Below are 22,876 nucleotides of genomic sequence, written 5' to 3'. Positions count from 1 at the left end.
AAACAATGTCATTTCCTTACTCAAGTACAGATTTGCTCCCACCTACCTCTTTTGTGGTATTATTCTCAAATACATTATATTTCTGTATGTTATTGGCTCAACTAGACAAATATATACATGTGAAATATACTTTTAAAATTAGTTAAGAGACGAGAGAAGACATGTGCACGTAGTCTGCTTTTTATAATTACATACTTATTTTTAGTGGTGCTCTTTGTTTTTTGTTTTGTTTTGTTTTGTTTTTCATGTGATTCAAATTATTATTTGATGTCACTTTCTGCTGAAGAACTTCCTTTCGTATTTCTGGTAAGGTAACAAATTCTTACTGTTTAAAAAAAAATCTCTAACAGTTCCTCCGATAAGGGTCTAATATCCAAAATATACAAGGAACTCATGAAACTCAACAACAAAAAAACAAACAACCCAATTGAAAAATGGGCAGAGGACCTGAAGAGACATTTCTCTAAAGAGGACTTACAAATGGCAAATAGACATATGAAAAAATGCTCAACATCACTAATCATCAGAGAAATGCAAATAAAAACCACAGTGAGATATCACCTCACCCCAGTCAAAATGGCTATCATCAACAAGACAAATAGCAACAAGTGTTGGAGAGGCTGTGGAGAAAAAGGAACCCTCATACACTGTTGGTGGGAATGCAGACTGGTGCAGCTGTTATGGAAGGCAGTGTGGAGGTTCCTCAAAAAATTACGAATAGAATTACCATATGACCCAGCAATCCCTCTCCTGGGTATCTACCCAAAGAATCTGAAATCATTTATACATAAAGACACATGTGCTCCAATGTTCATTGCAGCTTTGTTTACGGTGGCCAAGACATGGAAACAACCAAAATGTCCTTCAATAGATGAATGGATAAAGAAGTTGTGGTATATATACACAATGGAATACTATTCAGCGTTAAGGAAAGATGATATAGGAACATTTGTGACAACATGGATGGATCTTGAGAATATAATGCTAAGCGAAATAAGTCAGACAGAAAAAGCAGAGAACCCTATGATTTCACTGATATGTGGTATATAAACCAAAAACAAGACAAACAAATGAGAAACAAGAACTCATAGACACAGACAATAGTTTAGTGGTTACCAGAGGGTAAGGGGGGTGGGGGGAGGGAGATGAGGGTAAAGGGGATCAAATATATGGTGATGGAAGGAGAACTGACTCTGGGTGGTGAACACACGATGGGATTTATTGATGATGTAATACGGAATTGTACACCTGAAATTATGTAATTTCATTAACAATTGTCACCCCAATAAATAAATTAAAAAAAAAAATAAAGGGCTATAAACATTGTCCATGATTGATGAAATTCCCTAAAAAATTCATTTTACCAATATTAGCATCATTGGTACATTATGAACAAACACTCCTTCCTTTTTTAATAAAGTATTTGATATAAAAAAACAATCTCTAAATGTCTTTATTCAAATTCATTTTTTAAAAATAGTTTTGCTGGATATGAGATTCTTAGTTTATAATTTTTTCCAGCACTTTGAATATATCATCACACTGTCTTCTGGCCTCCATTGTTTCTAATGAGAAGTCAGCTGTTAATCTTATTGTGGTTCCCTTGTATGAAATGAATTGTTTTTCTCTGCTTCTTCAAAAATTTCCCTTTGTTTTTGGCTTTCAGTATTTTAATTATAATGTATCTGTGTGTGAATCATTTTGCATTTATTCTACTTAAATTTTGTTGAAATTCTTGGGTGTGTAGATGAGTGTTTTCTTCAAATTTGGGGAGTTTTCTGTCATTATTTCTTTGAATATTTTTTTTCTGCTCCTTTGTTTTTTTCTTCACTTTCTGATACTCCTATTTTATGCATATGTTGGTGTTTTTAAAGGTGTTCCACATTTCTTTGAGGCTCTGTTCAACTTCACTCTTTTCTCTTTCTATTCTTTGAACTGCATAATCTCTATTGATCTATCTTGAAGTTACTGATTCTTTTTTCTGCAAGCTCAAATCTACTGCTGAGTACACTCTAAAGTGAATTTTTCATTTCAGTTATACTTTTTAACTCCGGAATTTCCATTTGATTCTTTTTTCGTTTTTGATATTCTATATTTGATAATGTATTGGCATCATGCATTCCATTACTTCTTTAAACATGATTTCCTTTAATTCTTTGAACACATTTATGATTGAAGTCTTTGACATTGCTTTGAATTCGTTGCCAGCTAAACCTTTTGTAAGTTTCTTGCTGTTGTTAAAAACTGGATATTTTAGGTACTATATTGCAAAAATGCTGCATAATGATTCCATCATCCTTCAGGGCTCATTTTGTTATTGTTTGCTCATTTATTTGTCCAATGTCTTGGCTAGACTATTTTAATGATGTCTGTCTCCTTCATGATATGCAGCCACCAATGTCATTGTCAGAGGTGCTACCTTAGGTGTATGCATGGTCACTGTGGGATGACAGTGGCATTTTCAGAACTCCCTTTGAATGTCTCTTTCTCAGTTAACTAATCTACCTCTGCTGGAATCACACCTAGCATTTAGCTTCTATTAACTGTTGTATGATTGCTCTGTTGTTCTTGTCAATGCTCTAGGATATAAATTCTCCATAGTATGACCTAATTAAATTAAGTCCTTTTTGTAGGGTTCATTTTTTTTAAATTAATTTATTTATTTATTAGTTTCAGGTGTACAAAACAAGGTAATACTTAGACGTTCATCATTTTTATCCCTCATACTGTGAACCCCCCTCCCCCCATCCACTATCCCTCCGACCTCACACTGGACCATCACATTATATATATAAAATTATAGTTGGCATTCATTAATGTTTAGCTTCTGGTGTACAATGCCTTGATCAGGTATCCACAGTATCCCTGAGGTGGTCTCCCAAATAGGACGCATGTCCATCGGATACCCAACAAAATCTTTACAACATTATAGAATACCTTCCCCAAATTAATTTAAAAAAAAAAACCCTGAGGCCATCTTGTGGTTACCAGCTGCTTCCAAATCCCTTCACCTTTCCCCTTATCCCCAACCCCCTCCCACACACCCATCTAACCACTCTCGGTTTTTTCTCTGCGTCCATTTTTGAGACAAATCTTTGAAATTTGTTTGGACTCCAGGAAATCTCCTCTTAGCTGTCTCTTTCCCTGGTTTTCTCTGGAAAAATAGCTGGCCTATTGTTTAGCTTAGGCTCTCATGGAGCTAGCAGCTGGCCTTAATTGGTTACCACCAAAATCTCCATTGTTTTTGAGAGCACCCTCAGACTTAAATTTTCCCCCACTCTATTTCAAATAAAGTTTACAGGCTTTCTGTTCTTATGCACTTCCTCTTTCTCATGTGTTCTTATAGAAAAAAAACTCTGCGTTGCTCCTCCAGAGCTGGGGACAGGGACAGTGGCCTTCTTCTCTCAGAGTAAAAGCCCTGTTTTATTAGCTGAGCAGAGGTGGTAGTCTCTGGTCTTCTCAGATTGTCCCTCCTGTCATGGAACCTCTGCCCTACAAGTGAGCTGGGGCAAGGGCAGAGTTCCAATGTTCTTGACTTGCTGTGCCTGGGATAGAGCTCCTGTCATCTGTATGATGGTGGGTAGAAGAAGAGAGTACCTGATCTCTTGGCTACATTACCAGGAATTTAGCTTCTGTGTCTTGGAGTTGAAAGGAATGTGATTAATTTCGGTGGATTTCCCATCCTGATTTCCCTTAACTGTGAGATGATGGGTGAGGGAGTTCTATTTTCTTGACCCCATCCTAACAGGATGAAGCTTCCATCATGCTGAGTTGGGCGGTTAATACGGAGAGAGAGAGAGACTTGTGGCTGAAGTATCATAGATTCTCACTATTGTTACTGAAATTTAGTATATTTTTTGAATAAATACCTCTTAGACTTTTTATGTTCACTTAAAGTATAAGAGAATGAAGGCAATGATCTGAATTAAGAAAAAAGATCTTAGCGAGAAAGGCCTGATTTCTGGTCAGAATCTTCCAGGGTTTTTCACTGTGACTGAATTCTTCTGAAAACTTCTTAACTTTGCAAAATGCTTTGAATAAGCAGCCTTAGGATACTCCACAAATATTTTTTTCTTTGTTTCAGCAATGTGAACATTGCACTGAAAAAGTCTGATTTAATTATTGCCTCCAGTTTGAAATCCATTTTCAGACAATCTTAGGTTCCCTCTTCATTTACTTGATAGCTTGGGGCCGTTCTCAGTTCTTTAAGCCAGAAACTTTAAATATTGAGGTCAGTTCATCAAACTGTATGGAGTTCTATCCTGGGCCATCTATCAACATTGCTCTGGGTGCAGTGGGAGACACCAATACAGATTATATGATCTGTAGCTGCAAGGAGCCATTAATTTGGGATTTACATAGCTAAGAATCCACAATTAAATTCTAGCACTTTTCAGGCACTTGGTTAATATTGAGAGTTTTTTCTAGGTAGTTGTTTTCACAGTAGGGTCATTAGAGTAGTCAGAATTGGTGATATTTATAATCGCATCATGTAAATTACATTGGCTCCTTTAGTGAATTATCCTGTAAGCATGTCTTGATGGCCTCGAAGGCTGCCTAACTTTTCAGACCATCATCATCCTTCTATTGTTAGGTAGTTAAACTTTCTTGGTCCCTCTTCTACACCTATGGCATAACTACATTCCATAATATTTACTTGCAATACAATTGGTTCTCTTCTTCTAATATTCTTTGATTCTTCTATATGATGATGTGAATGAGATTGCCCAGGAAAGCAGAAATCCAAGAATATATACAAAAACTATGATGAACTTAAATTTTGGGGAAATGTTCTCCTACTTGAACCCTCAAGTTAGTTTATAAATGATCGATACCTCTGGTTATTTTTCTGGCCATCTTCCAATGAGTCTGAAAGATTTGGGGTGACAACTAGACTTCCATGTGTTACCTGCCTCCTCTTTTGACTTTTATGTCATGTAAATTTATTCACCCCACAAACCATTCTTCATTCATTCATTCATTAGGAAGTTTCTTTATGTGGAAAGCATTGTGCTAGGTGCTGGGGCTTCGATATCAATGAGACAATTTCCTTGATCTTAAAGAAATTTTGTTGGCTCATGAGGGAAATATGAAAACACCTAAATGTAATAATTGGTGTTCTATTATAAAACAGATAAAAGACTTGAAGGCCAGTGTTCACTTCTGCAGGACAGCAGAAGTGTCAGAAGAATCTCCACCTCAATAAGTGATGACTAAACTGAGGCATGAAGACAGATTCTGGAAAGCCTGTTTTAAATAATAAGTGATCAGGAAGGACATTCCAGGCATGAGAGAGGCTTCATGAAAATCCACACAAATTGGCTTAAATTATATTAATGGTCTTTTACCTTACAATTGGGAGAGTGTGAACCCAAGAGAAGATTCTGTTCCCTTGATTATAATGCTTTCCTTTTATTTTCTGTCTGCTTTCTCCAATCCTACTGGTTCTAATGTCCTTGATAACAAGGAGCAGAATCATGTTTATCTAACACAGAATTTAACATGTTTAGTAGGTTCTTTAAAATGTGTTGAATGAATGCCACAAATCCATTGATTATTATCCATTTTAAGGGCAATTCTTTGCCCTAGAAACTAGTTCTGAGTATATTTACTATAATGATACCAGCTCCTGTTTCTGGGTTCCAGCCTTGCTTTAGAAATGTCTACATATTAGAGCTACAGTGAGAGAAGGACTGGTTTCTGAGTCTAGGCTTGACTCATACTTTCACTGGAAGTAGCAGAAGGGGTGCACGGATTCAAAATGGGTATAGATTGTGGGTTAAACTTTGGCTTATGATCTTGTACCTAATTTTAAGAAAAATTACATACCTTGATATATATGTCATCATAAGTAGGTAATAAATGGGTCATCCAAGCATCCGCTTTCACCTTGACAGTCTTCTTTTTTTTTAAAAAAGAAAAAAGTGTAGAACTAATATCTTTTAACACATAGTGGCAAGGTACCCGTTTGGTCTTTCATGCCTCCTGAGCTATCTATCCACTCCTGATTTACTGAGCTTGAACCCATCAATAACTCCTTGACTTGCCATTTCTTGGTATTCTTGGGCTATACTCCCTCCATGGGTTCTTGGCATCTTCTAGGCTTGATTGGAGAGATAGGTGAGGGGAAGCCAAATCCTTTTTTACTGCCTGGCCCAGTCAGTCTCCACAGTATATCATACAAGGGTATAAAAATATTTATGGATTTTTTTCTTTTTTTTACTGATGGGAAAATTCAAAACACATCAACCTTAAACCCTCAGTGAGGGAATACTCAGCGAACACAGCCACAGTGTCTACCCAGGTGTCCTGTCCTAAAGTGAGTCCCTCTCCAGGAGAGGACCTCTGAGAAAGCTTTCCTCTCTCCATAGGTTCTGTTTTCTCTCACTGAGCCCCCAACCCCTAGCAGTACACTTCCTAAGATCTCAATCATTAACTGTAATAAAGTGGGGGCATTCTAATATTCTTAGCTCAAGAGATAAATTGCAGTAGGTGGGGCTTTGTAACTCCAAATCACACCAAATCCCTTTTAAAGTCTCTTCCTTCCTTTTTTTCCCTGAACTACAGGCCAGCCTCCTGGAACACACACACACACACACACACACCACTCCTACAAAAGACTAACTAATTATCAGAGAAATTACAGACTAATGCCTTAAGGAGGAAAGAGTTTTTTCACTGCCACATAATTTGCAAGGCAACACTCTCTCCAGCAGTCTGGACATATTATTATGCAGAAAAATACAAAGGGTAGTTCCCTTTTTCCATCCCCTCTCCACCCTCATCCTTCTCCCCATGCCATTTTATATTGCATTCTCTGGGCTTGCTGGGAGTAAAAGAAGTTCCTATTGTGGGGCCAGATACTTATCCTGGGTTTGCTCCTTTAAAAAGTGGTGTTTTGCTATTGCTGTTCTGTTAAGGAATAGATTAACTCCTTATCTAAGAGTCCACTTTACCCTCAATTTCTAAGTAGGCAGAAGAGGAGCCAATGGATTAATCTTTCCCTTGCATAATATAGGTAATTGATGATCTATGTACACAGTAGCCTGGTCACATGGCCTGACAAAGGATTTAGTTTTTTCTGAATCATGATTCATTTTTATCATCTTACAAAAGAATAAAAAGCAAGCTGATTTAAGTATTTTGTGCAGCGTTTAACTAATCACCTTCCTGGAGAAAAGGAAAATTATAAAAATTCTCCTAGAAAATTCAACCAGCATGTTCATCATAGCTTTATGATACATATTTGAGTTCATTATGAAAATGTTTAATTCCTTAAATATATCTTTAAAAAAAATTTTGAACACATGGCCTTGTAGCGTGGCGAGGCTAAAACTGGTCAAATGCTGAGCTGAATGTCAAATGATAATTTCTACTAAATAATTTAGGCCATCTAAACTTGGATATTTTATCTACTTTAATGAGTATAACAGGTACAGTTAGAGACTTTTGCCAGACACAATGTGTTCTCACCTAATTGTGGGCCCCATTTTTCTGCAGATAACTCATATCTGTGCACTTGTCCTGCCTGGCAATAGCAGCCACTAAATACATGTGGGGTAAAGTCAGTAACTGAGTAAGTTTTTTTTTTATTACTTTTGGTGTACAAAAACAATGTAACAGTTAGACCTTTACATCCCTCACAAAGTGATAACTCCCCTCCCCCAATCTACTACCCCCTGATATCGTATATAGCTGTTATAATACTGCTGACTCTATTTCCTATGCTGTACTCCACATCCCGTGACGATATATATGTACACACACACACACACACACACACACACACACACACACACACATATATATGTAAAATTATACTTGACATTCAGTATTATTCAGCTTAAGTGACTGCTTTTTTTTTATGATGATTATCATAAAGGAAAAGAGTGATTGCAGAACACAAACTAGACATTTCAGTAAGGAAGTCTGTGGTCAATCTCATTTACAACAGAATGGAATGGGATAAAAGAAATTTTAGGTCTTGGGATTCTCTAATGTTATTTTTTTCTTCCTCCCTGGCAGGGAAGTGATGCTGATATGGTGGATAAGAACAAATGCTGCACACTCTGTAACATGTCTTTTACCTCAGCGGTGGTGGCTGACTCACATTATCAAGGCAAAATCCATGCCAAAAGGTTAAAACTGTTGCTAGGAGAGAAAACTCCACTAAAGACCACAGGTATGTGTGTGAACAGTAATTGCGGGGAGATACTGAATTTCAAGCCGTTTGTCCCCTTTACCCTGCTCCTGCTTCAGAGGCAGCTGCCGGAATCAGAGACTAATGGTAGCTGTCCTTCCAAACCTAAAGGGAGGGGCAGGTAGCCCAGAAGACCTCATTGTCATAGACCATTAAATTCAATAGCAGGTGCTCATTCTCAGCCTTGTTCCTTCAGATTAGTAGTTCAGCAGCTTGCACCTTCTGAAGGTGTTGTCTGTCATACTTATTACATCTTATGTAAGATATTATACATATTATGCAAAGAACAGTGTTCTTCCCTAGCTTCGGTCTGTAATCAGTATGTATAATGGAGAGTATGTGTATATCGGGTACATTCCCTACTTAGGCCTTATCATCCTGTCCTTACCTTGGTGGGGGTGGAGAGGAGGAAAACTGTCGTTTCCAAAAATATTCTTGTTTGCAGATAACTGAGTTGTTTTCTTAAGAAAATTTTCTATTTCAACTAAGAAAATATAGATACGGTGTTTTAAACATTAATCTTGAACCCTTGTTTTCAGATGTTAAATATTATTTGCTATAAAGTTAATAATCCATTAGGATTTATTTATTTATTGAGGTAACAGTGATTAATAACATTGTATAAGTTTCAGGTGTACCCCACCAAAAGCCTAGTTTCTATCCATCATGTGCATTTGACTTCCTCTACCCATTTCATCCTCCCTCCCACCCTTCATCCCCTCTGGTAACCACCAATCTGTTGTCTGCCTCTATGAGTTTGTGTTTTGTTTTGTTTGTTCATTTATTTCTTTTTTTGTTTGTTTTATATTCCACTTATGAGTAAAATCATACGGTTTTTGTCCTTTTTCATATGACTTATTTTACCTAGCATTCAAGGTCCATCCAAATATATTTCATCTACTTTATGAGATGACATTCCTGTCATTTGCAAATATATTTCATCTACTTTATGAGATGACATTCCTGTCATTTTCATAAGGGATCCTGTGATTCAAGCCTATTAAGTTTCACAATAAATACAACAGAAATTGATAACATTTGACCTTCTAGGTGCTTACCTAAAAAAAATTCTTTAGAAGTCTATCAAATCATGAAACTAAAAATACTATTCTAATTTAATCAAGGTAGGCTATTTGGAAAAGGTTTATATTGTGGTAAAGATGTTACTAGACTAGGTTATAATCCTAAGAAGCTGGGGGTGTATTTCATGATGCCTACTATTTCAATGCAATTAAAATCAAGCAGTTCATTTTATCTTGCTGTCTAATGAATCGTGCATAAATCGTGGGTGTAATTCTTTTTTAAATGGTATTTTGGAAATTGGAGAATGTCTAAAACAATACTTGGCTTTTATCCTCAGCAGTGTTTTTCTTAAGAAAAAGATCTTCCTTTACTTAGAGAATAGCAAGGAATCTTTCACTATATTTTTCTACTTAGTTTAACTATGAATATTGTTTTTGCAAAGGTGGCTATGACATTCAGATATAAGATGGGTTTACGAAACACATGAAATCTGTTGACAAGCTCAGCTTATTTGGGGGGCACACTTTGTGTATTAGCATTTGGTAAGCAGCCACTTGGCTGAAACTCCTCATTCTTGCACTTTAAAAGGTTGGATACTCACCTTGTAACCTATTCACCTTTAAATCTCTTAAAGCACCTGAAAGAAATAGTCACTAGAAATTTTTCACCTGTTTTCCATGAATGAGCAACTAGCCCATTTGTTCTCTACCAAAGCAGAGGATTGCAGTTAAATTTAATTTTGGAAGTAGTGATGGAAGAGGAGCTATATGTTTGTTTATCACACTAATTAGCAAATGGAGAGCTATTATTTCTGTAAAAAAAAAAAATCACCACATGACAAGAATAGTTCCTCGTGAATTTAAATACAGCCTCAAGATAACCAAGCACCAGTTTGTTTTCCTGAATTCAAATACCCTCAGAGCTGTAAATATAACTTGGGTATAATTTGTTAGTTGCCATCAATATTCCAAATGAAAAATCAAAAGCACTTAAACAGAAATCTTTACTTAGTGACTTTGTCTTGGTGTCCACAGAGCTGGCTGGCCCAGTCCTCACTGTGACAGAAAACAGGTTGCTGGGTTGGCAAGAAGGGATTGGGAGTGGGGGTGGGGGCGGGGAGTAGCACTAACAGCTTGTGTTTTAGGTTGGGGGAAACAGATTCTAGTTTCCCTGTGCCAGCATCCCCCTTTCTCATGTAGCTCAGAGTTCTCAGGCTGCACACCACTCTTCTGAAGCTCATTCTCTCACCCATTCTCTTCTGAAGCTGCTTTGAGCAGAAAGAATCTTGAACAGTGACAGCACCAGATAGAATGGAGGGCCTGGGAAGTTAAATTGGTCCCTGTGCTTGGGGTGGTGTCAACTAGGCTGCTGACAGGAGCAAAGGAAGCCATGTATCCTGCTAGAAGGAGGTGAGTCATTATTTGCAATTATAAGCAAAGGATAGGCATAGGGACGTGTGGCATAGGGTAAGGGTTTGAGGGCTTGATAAGAGGGTGGAACCTAGTAATGGAAAATCTGGGTACAGAGATCCTGCAGAGGTTCAAGCAGGTTACGGGCATCAGGAAAGGTAGGTGGTAGCAAGGCCCTGGTGGCAGTCCTGGGGTTCTAGGGAAAGGATGAACTCTTGAGTGTGGCAGGGCACCATTGTTTAAGACAATAGTACTGCGCTGGAAACCAAATATAAAGAACAAATTAAGAACCTGATTCCCAGTAGGGTGTAGGTGGAAGCCTGGTCTCAAGCACAACTCAGTTACTACAAGTACAGGATAAGGACCAAGAGGCATCAGGAAAGATTACTGAGGCCATGGGCTTCCTGAGCCACCAGGTGCAGCCTCTTCAGCTCCTGGAATAGTGTCAGGACTGCCTGCCCTATTTCCTTTCTGCCTGCAGCCAGACCCAGCAGCCATTCCTGAAGGACTTCACCCTCCAAGCCCTTTGCACATCTAGGAACTGCTCTGCCTAACCAACCAGGTTGGCTTCCAATTACTTCTATAATGAAAACAAAAGGAAAGCAAAAGAACATATAAAATCCAACCAACTGAATCAAGATACCAGAAAGAAGCAATTCCTCTGCTCCGGTATGATGCTTAAGCTGCCCCTTCATGAATAATAGGCTCTTGAACTATAATGATTTCTGGGTAGAAATACTTGCAGCATGACTCACTGCTTCTCCTAAACTATTCCATTGTATGAGGGTGAGCAGTTGGTACCTGTGAATCATTACCTCTCCTCCTACTCAAGATGCACCTTGGTTAAGCATCAACGGGGTATCCTACAGAATTAGTTGTCATTTGAATTGCCTTCTCCAGATGGGTACATGTTTACTGGAATTTCTGAAATGCTTCACAGAGCCACTGGAACAAAACCCAGTTCTAGTTCTTGGTTAGTGTGTTTCTGAATCTCTGTTCTCCATGTTCTTCTAGATCCTGCTGTGAGATAAAAGCATGAGGAAGACTCTGGACCCACCACCTTCTTACAGGGTCAACAGACCTCAGCATGGAGGTCTTGCCCAGATCAGAGGCCCGACTGAGGTTGCCATAGTCATGTCAGTTGCCACAAAGTGAGAAGCGTTTAGAGGAGACTCAGAGGCTAGAGGCCAGGACAATGAAGGACATGAAGATCCTCTCACTGGAGGGAGAGTAAAGGAAGCAGGGGTTGTTAAGCATGGAATAATGATTACTCAGGAGTTAATCTTTTGGAAGGCTGTCAGAGGAAAGAAAGATTCATGGTGTGTGTGTGTGTGTGCGCGCACGCACGCACGCACATGCATGTGTGTGTTTGGATGCAACACGTATAGCCAATGAGTGAGTAGATTAGTGAGTTAGAGCTGAGTTTCAGATAAGGAAGAGCTTGTTAATATTCAGAGATACTTAAAGGTGAAGATTGTGGCTATGGGAACTGTTGAAGTAGAAGCTGGTAACTACTTGGCAGGGCATTTTCTGAGGAGGTTCCAGCATAGCGACCTTAGCCTAGATGACATTTAAAGTCCTGACATTATATGTTTATCCTGGATGACATGAAAGTCCTTCTAGCCCTGAGATTCCCAGCCAGAATCTACAGGCTTGACCCACTGATATAATGTAGCAGAAAGAATACTGGCCTAGGAGTCAGGAGATAGGAACTCAGACCCTTACTCTGCCTCATTATGTAACCTTTGGTAGCTCCATTATCCTTTTCAATCTCAGATTTCTCATCTGTCATTTAAGATTGGATAAATGTATCTCACTGGCCCTTATACAGAGCAAATAATAGATTTTAAAGTGCTTTGAAAATTAGAAGGTGTGTTATTCACAGGTGAGCATTTGGTAAATGAGTTTGTATGGGAGAATAGCTTGACTCCTTTCCTCTGTCAGCATGTCTGATTTCCTGATTAACATCGAGCTGTTCAAACACTACCTTGGGAATAACACACGGGGACATTATGTTGTGTGTCCTGGAAACAAATCTTTCTGCGATGAGGTCTGTGGACTGGGGACTGGCAAGCAGAGGCAATAATAAGTCATTTTCAAGACAAGATCTCAAGATCTCTAGAGGATAAAATAAGGAATCAGACCCCAGAATGAAGGCCAGAAGAGGGTGTAGATCTTAGGAATATGGAAGAAGCTCTGAGTAGAACACAAAGTGAAAAAAGGGCTAGAAGCTGGATGCTATCCTTAGAGGTCAGGCTGCTCCGATCTTTCTTACTTAAGGCTGGCATTGGCCTAGAGGCCCCTCACAGGGAGTTGACTCTGTGGGTAAAGGTGAGTGCTTCCAGTAGAGTGAAGTAGTTGAGTAACCAGACAGAACCCTGAGGCTCTGCACTTTATGATGGCTTCAACTGGGCTCCTGTGCACTATGCTGTGGCATTTCTCCCAAGGTTCTGCCTGGGGAGCCAATAAGGATATGTGTTAGATGGCTACAGGTCTGCCTCTGATGGAACCCCAAAGGCGAGATCAGTGACTATAGGGGAACAAATAGTGGTATCCAAAGATGTCCACATCTCAATCCTCACAACCTGTGCTGCATGTCAAGGAGGAGTTAAGGTTGCATGTTGAATTAAGGTTTCTGACCTCCAAAATGGTATTATAATAAAATTGTTATTTCAGGTGACTAAATTTGTGGTAACTTCTTACAGCAACCACAGGAAATGAGTACAATGACCTAAGTAAATACTTAGCCAAACAGGACACCTCTTTATGTGTATTTCACATATTTCACCTTGGGGAACCTGATATTCAACTAAGGTAATATTGACATAACTGTTGTTAGGGACTTTCCTGAGGGTCAGAAGGTATAGCTTTGAGTCCGGTCATATCCCTCAGACATAACTTATTAGTATACTATGCAAAGCCTCTGGAGACTGTGTCCTATGATATCAAGACATGTTAGTCTTCCTAGCTTGCAGGAGCTGCATATGTTGGCTCTTCTGTATCTCCAACCTTATTTCCTTTGTCTTCTCAACACACATTCTCAAATCCTCTGCCAGGCAGGTTTCCTGCACCACTAGCCCACTGTGCCTTTTCCACCTCTATCCCATACCCAAGATTCCCTTCCCTCTTCTTGTCATGGATGCAAACACCTTCCATCTTCCAAGGTTTAGTTCAGGTCTCAAACAGTCTCTGGAGTCTCTAATGGCTACTAGAAGTTGTAGTTAATGTAGAGTGGGCTGTGAAGTCAGACATATCTGGGCCTCACTCATTAGCTGAAGATTTCACTTGCCTGGACCTCCTTTTCCAAGTCAGTACAATGGTTATAATGCTATTACTTATATCAAAGGCTTTCATGATGGTTGTAACTGCTGATTAATAAATGCAAAGTGCTCATCACAGCACCACACAGTCAGAGTTCACTAAGTGTTATCTCTGTCCACACAGGACAATGAAGCTATTTTTATTTGCTCTGACCTCTGTGCTATATAATTTTGCACTTAAAGTACTTTTCCTGTTGTTCAAGGCTGCTTCCATTGGACACATTTCCTTTACCACTTGGTCTGTAAGCACTGCTCACAGAGGAACATGTCCACACTTATTCTGTATTTTGCTGCTTTCCTGTACAGAAGCTTGACAGCCATGTTCTCCTTCCTGACAGAGAGCGACAGAAAAATGTACCCTGGTGTTCAGTTCCTGCTGGAGGACAAGTACGAGTGTAGAAATATAGGACAGGGTACAAGGTCACAGAAACCTTGGGGAGGAGAAAAATCAAAACAGCCACAGAAATCTGCCAAACAAGATGTAAATCCAGTTTGACTAGGCAGAGAGGGGTCATAGGTGGGAGCTAATAGGAATGAGCAGGAGACCAGATTTGAGCTGAGGTTAAGCTGGAGGATGGGAGAAATGGCCTGAGCTCCAGAGAGGCTGTCCACTGAGGCTTTGCGTTGTGTGCTGGGCATTTGGATGGCTGCCTGGATGGAACCATTAAAGATATTGGCCAGGGTGTTCCAGATGTGGATGAGCTGATACCAAAAATCATAGGAAGAAGAAGCATAGTCAGTGCAGAGGCTTAGGGTGGGGGTGAAGAGGAGTCTTCAGATGGGAAGAGCAGAGAAGGGTATGGGTGAGAGAAAATCAGGAGTTGGGGAGGGAAGCTAAGTGGGGAATCCAAGCGGCATCAGGTATGTCACATGGGAGCAGGGCAGAGCAAGCACAGAGCTGGGTGATTCTGCCAAACTCATTATTGTCTCTGTGGCCTCAACTGTTCCATCCTCATGTAATGCTATATAGCTTTTAGCTTCTGCTTCCAAGCTCAGCAGATGCTTGCCCATTCATCAATGATGCCTCCAGGTGTGGTACCGGAAGTCCTGTCTGGCTCTAGAATGGAGCCCCAGCCAGCTCCAGTCCCAGCAGGCTTTCCGGCCAAAACTAATTCATGCTGCATCCAGCATGAGATCTTGTTGGTAACTGACCATCAACACCTAGCAAAGCTGGCACTCTATGACATAAAATGTCTGCTCTAGGGGATAGAGGTAGCTTCTCTATGAAAGTTGAAATTCCTTAATCTGGTACCTGCCTTAAGAGAGTTCATAACCTGGAGTTTTATTTCATTATGTTCTTAGCTGTGTTCCTCTCAACAAATATCCTTTGTCCTGGGAATATAAAAGTGGATAAGATACCCTCTCAGGTTTACCACGTAGGAAGAGGGGACATAAGCACTCTGACGATCTACAAATACAATACGATATTGAAGAACAGTTAAAATAATTGTACCTGGAGAATTCTTAGAAGAATATCTGAAGAGAGTAGTTCAGGTCAGGTCTTAATAACCTATGTAGATTTGTTAGGGAGGGTTCTCACTTTCTCATAGAAATCCTTCATCTAGCTCAGGGTTTCTAATCTGAATAGTGTTGACATTTTTGGATAATTCTTGGTTAGTGGTGGGGGCAACCCCCTGTGCATTGTAGGATGTTTAGCAGTATCGCTGACTTCTACTCTTTAGATGCCAGGTGACCCTCACTAGTTGTGATGATAAAAAATGTCCCCAGACATTGTCAAATGTTTCCTGGGGGGCAAAGTTGACCCCAGTCAAGGACCAGGGATCTAGATCTGGGCTTAACAAAATAGGGCCTGAGGCCCGGATCTGACCTGCTGCTGCCTGTTCGGTGCAGTCTGTAAGCCGAAAATTATTTTTGTGTTTTTCAGACGGTTAAAAAAAAAAATAAGAGGAATATTTTGTGACACAGGGAAAACATAAAATTCATATTTCAGCATTCACAAATGAAGTTTTATTGGAACACTGCCACACCACTCATTCATTTGCGTTCTGTTTAGGTTGCCTTTGTGCCACAATGGCCGAATTGAGTAGCGGCCGAATGGCCACAATGGCCACATTGATTGGGACCAGAGTCCACAAATCCTAAAATGTTTGCTACAGGGTCCTTTACATGAAAAGTTTGCAGACCTCTGATCTAGATAATGAATGCTCTTGAGTGAGAGGCAGCAAGGAGAGAATGGCGGTGGTATGGGTGTGCAAAGAAAATGAAAGCATTCTCCTGGGCCATGCACCTTTGAGAAGCTGGATAGGCACTGGGATAAGGCTGGTGGATAGATGAGACTGAGAGTAGAGGAAAGTTAGAGAGATGGACCTTAGGGAGGTACCTCAAGAATAGACAATGAGGGGAACCCAGTGACTCCCCCTTGTTAAGAACAAGGAAGCCCTTCCAAGAAGCTGCAAGACTTGAGTGATAGCAAATGAATCCAGTAGGCCTAAAATCTAAAGTCATTAATGAAAACTAAACAGAGGAAATTATAACCATATTTTGTCATAATCTTAATATGCTTATATGTCCTGATTGTTAATTCTTATTTGAAATCTCAGATCTAATCTGTATTAGTTTCTCAGGGCTACTACAATAAATTCTTAGAAACTGGTTGTTTAAACAATAGAAATGCATTCTCCGATAATTCTGGAGGCTAGAAGTCTGAGATCAAGGTGTCAGCAGAGCCAGGCTCCTTCTGAAGGCTCTAAGGAAGATTCTTTCCTTGCCTCTTCCTACCTTCTGGTGGCTTCTTCCTTGGCATTCTAGCTGTATCACTTCCATCTCTGTCACATGACTTTCCCTGTGTGTCTGTGTGACCTCTCCTCTTCTTATAAAGACATCAGTTCATGGATTCAGGACCCTACCTAATCCAGTATGACTCAGCTTAACTAATTACATCTGCAAAGACCCTATTTCTAAAGCAGTTCACATTCTGAAATTTTGAGTGGACATGGATTTGGGGGGAGCATTATTCTACACAGTATACAAGCCCCCCTCATGTAAGGGATTACAACTGATGAAGGTAACAGGCCCAGATATTATGCTTTCTGGCTAGTAATTTTTCCATTTCTCTTTACGATGAACCTACACACACAAGATAATTGGAATAAGAATGAAACTGAGTTCTTACTGAAAATCCTAAAAGTAAACATCATTTAATTGTTCTTAAAAATGTGTTATAGGTAATATGAATTATTTAGAAGGAATTTGAAGCATGGGGGGGGAAGCTTTAAACTACAGGTACTCCCCACTATCTACCATTAATCAAAGTGAAATTTAAGATTACCCATAATCTAAATGGTTAGGTATTATACTTATGATTAACAAGAACATTTGTTTTTTTGTGGCAGAGGCATCGCTCATCCAAAACCCATTTGCTTTCTGTATTCCTCAGACTTTCAATTGATTGTGAGTAGATGTAACTTGCATGACTTTAAGACCGGCTACAGGGTGGAGAAGGGCCATTCAACCAGTATTAGACTTTGTAAGAACAAGAAAGATACCTTTATTATGACATGTTGGGGTTGTTTGTTATTGCATGAGAGCCTAATCTATCCTGGTTGATACATTGTCCTTTAAAGTGACTGTTTCACATATAGACTTTTATGAATACATCTATCATTCTTAGCAACAGTGGATATTGAACGCATTGTTTTCTGTAATTCCCAGGCATCCCTGGCATGGCAGGTAATGGCATCCAATTTAGCAATGACTTTTCTTTCATTGTTGACCCTTAAGAGTTCGAAGTTGCTGTGGTGGTGTGTGTGTCTTCACAGTGCTAGAAGGTGGATAGAGAGCAGCTCTGAGTGGTGCTCCTGCGTCACAGCCTCTCGTCACTGTTGACGACGGCACACAGAACACTTCTCGGCACATAGCAGTCATTTCATACACATTTGTTGATCAGTGAAAATTGTAAGCATACTTTAGAGTAATGATAGACATTTACATATCTATAGCTTTGTTTTCAAATTAAGTTACCTTGGTTATTTCAATTTCAGTAAAATATGATGATCAAAGGCAGTGGTTTTCCAATTTTATAGGAAGTGTCATGGCTGTTCACTTACTTGATTTTAAAAAAATTCCTTCCCTCTGGTAAAATAGGTAAAATACAGAATAATGTAAAGTATGAACATAGGCTCTGAAATAAGATCCAGTTTTAAATTGTGGTTATATCTGTGTGAACTTTTACAAGTTATTTTAACTCCTCCACTTTCACTTTCATATTGGTAAAAATTATGGTGATACTTGTATTATATAATTACTATAATAAAGGAGAAGATATATGTAAAATACTTAATATAGTGCCTGTCATAGGAATAAGCGTCAAATATAAACATATATGTACACATATGTGAAATATAGGTAAGTATACACACACATAGTCAATTCTCATTATTTGCAGATTCTGTATTTGTGACTTTGCCAACTCACTAAAAATTTTTTGTAACCACAAAATCAATACTCAAAATCAATACTTTAGTGGTCATTTGTAGACCTGTGTGTGTAAAGTGGTAAGAATTTTGAGTTGCCCCATGTGCATGTTCTCAGCTGAGGTTGATAAAGCAACCCTCTGCTTTCTAGCTTCAACTCTCCTACTATAAAGTGCACTTTTTGCAATCTATTTAGTGCCAGGTTATTTTGCATTTTTGTGCTTTTTGTTGGTTATTTTGTCATTTAAAATGGCTCCCAAGGATAGTGTTGCAGTGCTGTCTAGTATTCCTAAATACAAAAAGGCTGTGACATTCCTTCCAGGAAAAATATGTGTGTTTGGATAAGCTTCATCCAGGCATAAGTTATAGTGCCGTTGGCTTTGAATTGAATATATATGTGTGTGTGTGTGTGTGTGTGTGTATAAATGTTAACAAAAACAATATATAAATATATATGTATATATATGTACATATGGTGTCTTTAAATACATATAAAACAAGGTTCTCTAAGTATATTGATCAGTTGATTAAAATGTTGTGACCACAGCCTCACAGAAACCTAAAACCTAAATTTCCCTAAGGAGCAATAGTTCAGTATTTGCTAATTGTATTCTTGGAGGCTTTATAGAACACAACTATCAAGAATAACAAAAATCAACTATCTACATATCAAAAGTTACTTTCTATTTATTACATTTATAAAAAACAAGTTTCAAAAAGACTATTCATCTTTCAACAATATAATAAAAATACATAATATTTTAAAGATCCTTGGGTGTGATAATACTATAGTTGAGTAAACTAAGTTGAATCTAACCTAATAATACAATCAATGATCTTAATTGATAACTGTATAGATATGATATTAAAAACATCACATTTATTGTTTCATTTAATCTTCATAAAAACACAAAGTATCAAGTGTTATTATCTCTATTTTACTGATGAAGAAACTGAGATCTTGCAGGGTAAAGTAGTGTGTTGAGTGGTGTTACATAGTAAAATACATAATTGGAACTTGAACCCAGGGCTTATTATGATTCCACATTTTAGGACTTTCCCTTGATCTCTAAGTGGTAATAAATAATGCTTCATAAAATGATTGTAGATGTTTGCCCACCTAATGAAGAGCACAGTTCAAACCCCAAGTTTCTCACTAAGATGACTGGAAGCAATAAAGCAACCACGACAGATATTTATCAACATTAAAGCAAGCATTTCTCATTTGTACGAATAGTGAACAATATGGGAAAAGGGACAGATAAGCAATGATCTTGTCGACTCTGCTTGTCTTGTGTCTCAGTGTGTTTATTGTATATTTCTCTTCTGAAATCATGTTGGGTCTTTTCTTTCCTTCCTTAAATCCTGTTGAAAATGAGAGCGACAGAGAACTTCAGGGCTTTTCTATAAATTTGATGCCAGACAGAATGGCTTATTTGAGTTCTCTGTTAAATGAATAAAGATCAGGGTATTCTAGATCTGCTTGAAAGTTACATAAATTCAAATTTTGAATAATACATGCATTTCATGTTCAATCAGCACCTTGTATTTGCATATAAGATTTTATAATCCATGGCAGTTCTCTCATCTGAATCAGGTTATTTGGTTTGCCTTGCATAACCTGTCTATATACTTGTTTTAATAGAGGCAAACAGTAGTTTGTCAAACAGGCAGATATCTTCATAGCAGTGCATTTCCTTTTAAATTAGAAAAGCTGGCATGTTCTAAGGCATCATCTCTAGATCAATGCACTTGTTCTGATGATGTTTTTGGCTTTTCAAATGCTTACAAATACAACAAATAAAAGACTCATGCAATTGCTTGAAAAATGTTTACCAATCATTATTTCAATCATCTTATTTTCCTGGTGAGGAAACAGACCTAGAGAAGTGCAAACATTTGCCCAAGGTGATGAAACTGGCTTGTGGCAAAGAGACTTCTCTTGCAGTAAGTTTTCCATGGTGTCATTCTGTCAGAAGAAACCACATCAGTCAGGCTGTTGACTACTCTACAATGAATAGAGTTGAAATGAATTAACAATGTAAGGTGAGCTGACTTCTTTGGCTACTACTTTTGTGCACTATGGATCATAAGAGGCTTGGAACAATGATTAGACCAAGGCTACTGTTCTTTTATTTTATATTCAATGACCAATAAAACAAAGCATCAATGATTGGATAGATTTAAAGTTTTTAACAGTGTGGATATGACCTAGGTGATTTTCCCAAATCCTTTTAAATACCATAAGATCACTTTCTCTTTTGGGTGATAAATTATAGCATAAGACAGTTGTTGATTTCAACAGGTTTTATGACATGGTTATACCTTTATTCCAGAAAATGTTCTTTAATACATTTTTATGAAAGAATATAGTAGAACAATAAAATAATCAATTTCCTGTGCTTACTTTGAAGCTGTCGGTAGAAGATGTGGTTAGAACTTGGAATTTATACACAGAATGCATTACAAATCAGAAAAAAAACACTGAATGAGATATTTTCTGCTAATAATTCTTGTTATCTATGAAAAATAAGAACCCCAAATCTGTCTAGTCTATGAAATTGAGAAGGCATTTGTAAAGCAAACATTCTAACTAAAATAATTGTTAGTAAATGTCTCAGACTATATTCTCTCATCTTTTGAAATACCTATATATTTTAAACATCAGCCTCAAAAGTCTGGCTTAATATTCAGTTTGGGTCCTTTACTAATCAGATGCAATAAGTATAAATTACTGGATAGCACTTGAGTGCAATAAATGTCACATTTCTTTATATTTTTGAAATCAATTTAAATTACTTTTGTCCTCTATCTCTGGAGATTGGTTGGAAGGTCAGTATAGGTTATTTGGGTACCCTCTCCCTCTTTTGGGCCACACAAGGGCCTGAAGACATTAGGTGTCCTCAAAGAAGACTCTCAGCCTGTGGGCTCTGGCTACTTCATAACCACCCAGGTGCCATTGTGTGCTGAGGCTCCACAGGCTGGAGCGGAAACCAGGGCTTCTTTGGGATGGGTCTCACTTACCTTCTTCCTGTGCAGATTAACTTATTTCTCCTGGTCAATGACTTCCACTGATGGTTCCATCCTGTCTGTGCCAATCTAGGCTGTGGAAGAGAAAGCCAAGGCCCTATTCTCTGTCCAAACTTGCAACCCTCTTTTTTCCTAGGCCCAAAGAAACAATTACTTCCTGACATCAGGCACACCCCTCTTTGAATACTCAGATCTCTTTGCCCCTCAGACAATAAATGCATTGTTCATTCTATCCTGAGAGTAGGAAAAACCAGACTTCAAGGCTTAAATCTCAGTTTGGAATGAAATGGAAAATACCTCTCATTTTATGAAGTAAGTCCATAAGAAAGAAAGACAATTAATTGATTTCTCAATAGGCTCTTCTGCTATATCAGTGGTCATGTGACACAGACCACAACGAAGGTAGCCCATCTGGAAACAGAAAGATGAAATTTCATGTTTTCTTTCTCTACTCTCAGCCTTCGGGGAAGCTGCTTCTCTGTGTAGGATTTCCTGCTATGTGGCTTCAATTGTCTGTTGAGCGCACGCTAATTTATGGCTTTCATTGTAAATCCATCCAAGGTTTTCAAAAGGATTTTGGCCACTTTGAGGTATCATGAATTGCAAAGGCAAGATTAAAGTGTTGCAACCAATTATCGGCAATTCCTTTTGGAGGCAGCCATTCGTATTTTTAGTGATACCGACTGAAGACATGATCTAGGATTTCCGAGCACAATCTTCAAAACTGAATGATATGGAGGTCTTTGGAAGCCAAGGGTTCTCAGTCATCTACTGGCATGATTTTTGTTGTACGCTACCTACTGAGATCACTACAGTGAGAAGCAGGAGTGTGGGGTGAATGGCCTACTCATGAATTCTCTCTGTAATTATATCAAGATATAATTAGGGCAGAGTGCTAAGTGGCATCTTTATTTTGCTTTTCGGTCAACAGAGCATATGAAATCTTAATACCTGGACCTTTCGTTTTCAGTTCATAAAACCAGTATATCAAGAATGCTGATGGGCAGGGGAGGCGAGAACTAACTCTGGTGTATACATGAACATTTTAGTCGATCTTTTTTAACACAAAAGGAGGGTTACTTTTAGTCAAAATAAGTCAGAAAGAAAGACGTCCATACATTTTATGAATCCTGATGATTTAGTCTTTAAGAGTTTTATTTTTTATAAAAGAATGTTATGTTTCATCCAGAGACTAGGATATAGAATGAGTTCTACCTAGAAATTCACAGAATCTAGTCTTATCATCTTATCCATCCTTCTGTTCCCTTTAACTCTAAGTCCCAGTTTCCAGAGTGGTTGAAATGCTCTCCCCTCCACGACTGTGTGTTCATAATGCTTGCATTCTACAAACCTCCACTGGGAGTGGTAAGCATGTCTTAGCATCATGTATCCACCCCCTTATGGTACCTCTCTTCTAAAGGTATACTGTTCCAAGATCAAGCTGTTCCCTTTCTTCAGCAG

At 38.5% G+C, this 22,876-nt stretch overlaps 1 protein-coding gene across 3 annotated transcripts in view; it reads left to right on the top strand.

Moving 5' to 3' along the window:
* Positions 1-22,876, top strand: part of ZMAT4 (zinc finger matrin-type 4) — a gene marked incomplete at its 3' end in the record, with an annotated part of 331,176 nt that overhangs the window by 188,313 nt on the left and 119,987 nt on the right. For all 3 annotated transcript variants that reach the window (XM_081045862.1, XM_081045864.1, XM_081045863.1), the window contains one exon: positions 8,026-8,182. In XM_081045862.1, coding sequence (XP_080901988.1) covers positions 8,026-8,182 — 157 coding nt within the window. The remainder of the gene's footprint in view (positions 1-8,025; positions 8,183-22,876) is intronic.

The sequence above is a fragment of the Rhinolophus hipposideros genome (genome assembly GCF_964194185.1).
Source record: "Rhinolophus hipposideros genome assembly, chromosome: 4".
NCBI classification, from domain to species: domain Eukaryota; kingdom Metazoa; phylum Chordata; class Mammalia; order Chiroptera; family Rhinolophidae; genus Rhinolophus; species Rhinolophus hipposideros.
The sequence above is the reverse complement of the archived record's forward strand: the minus strand, read 5'-3'. Positions and strand labels throughout refer to the sequence as shown.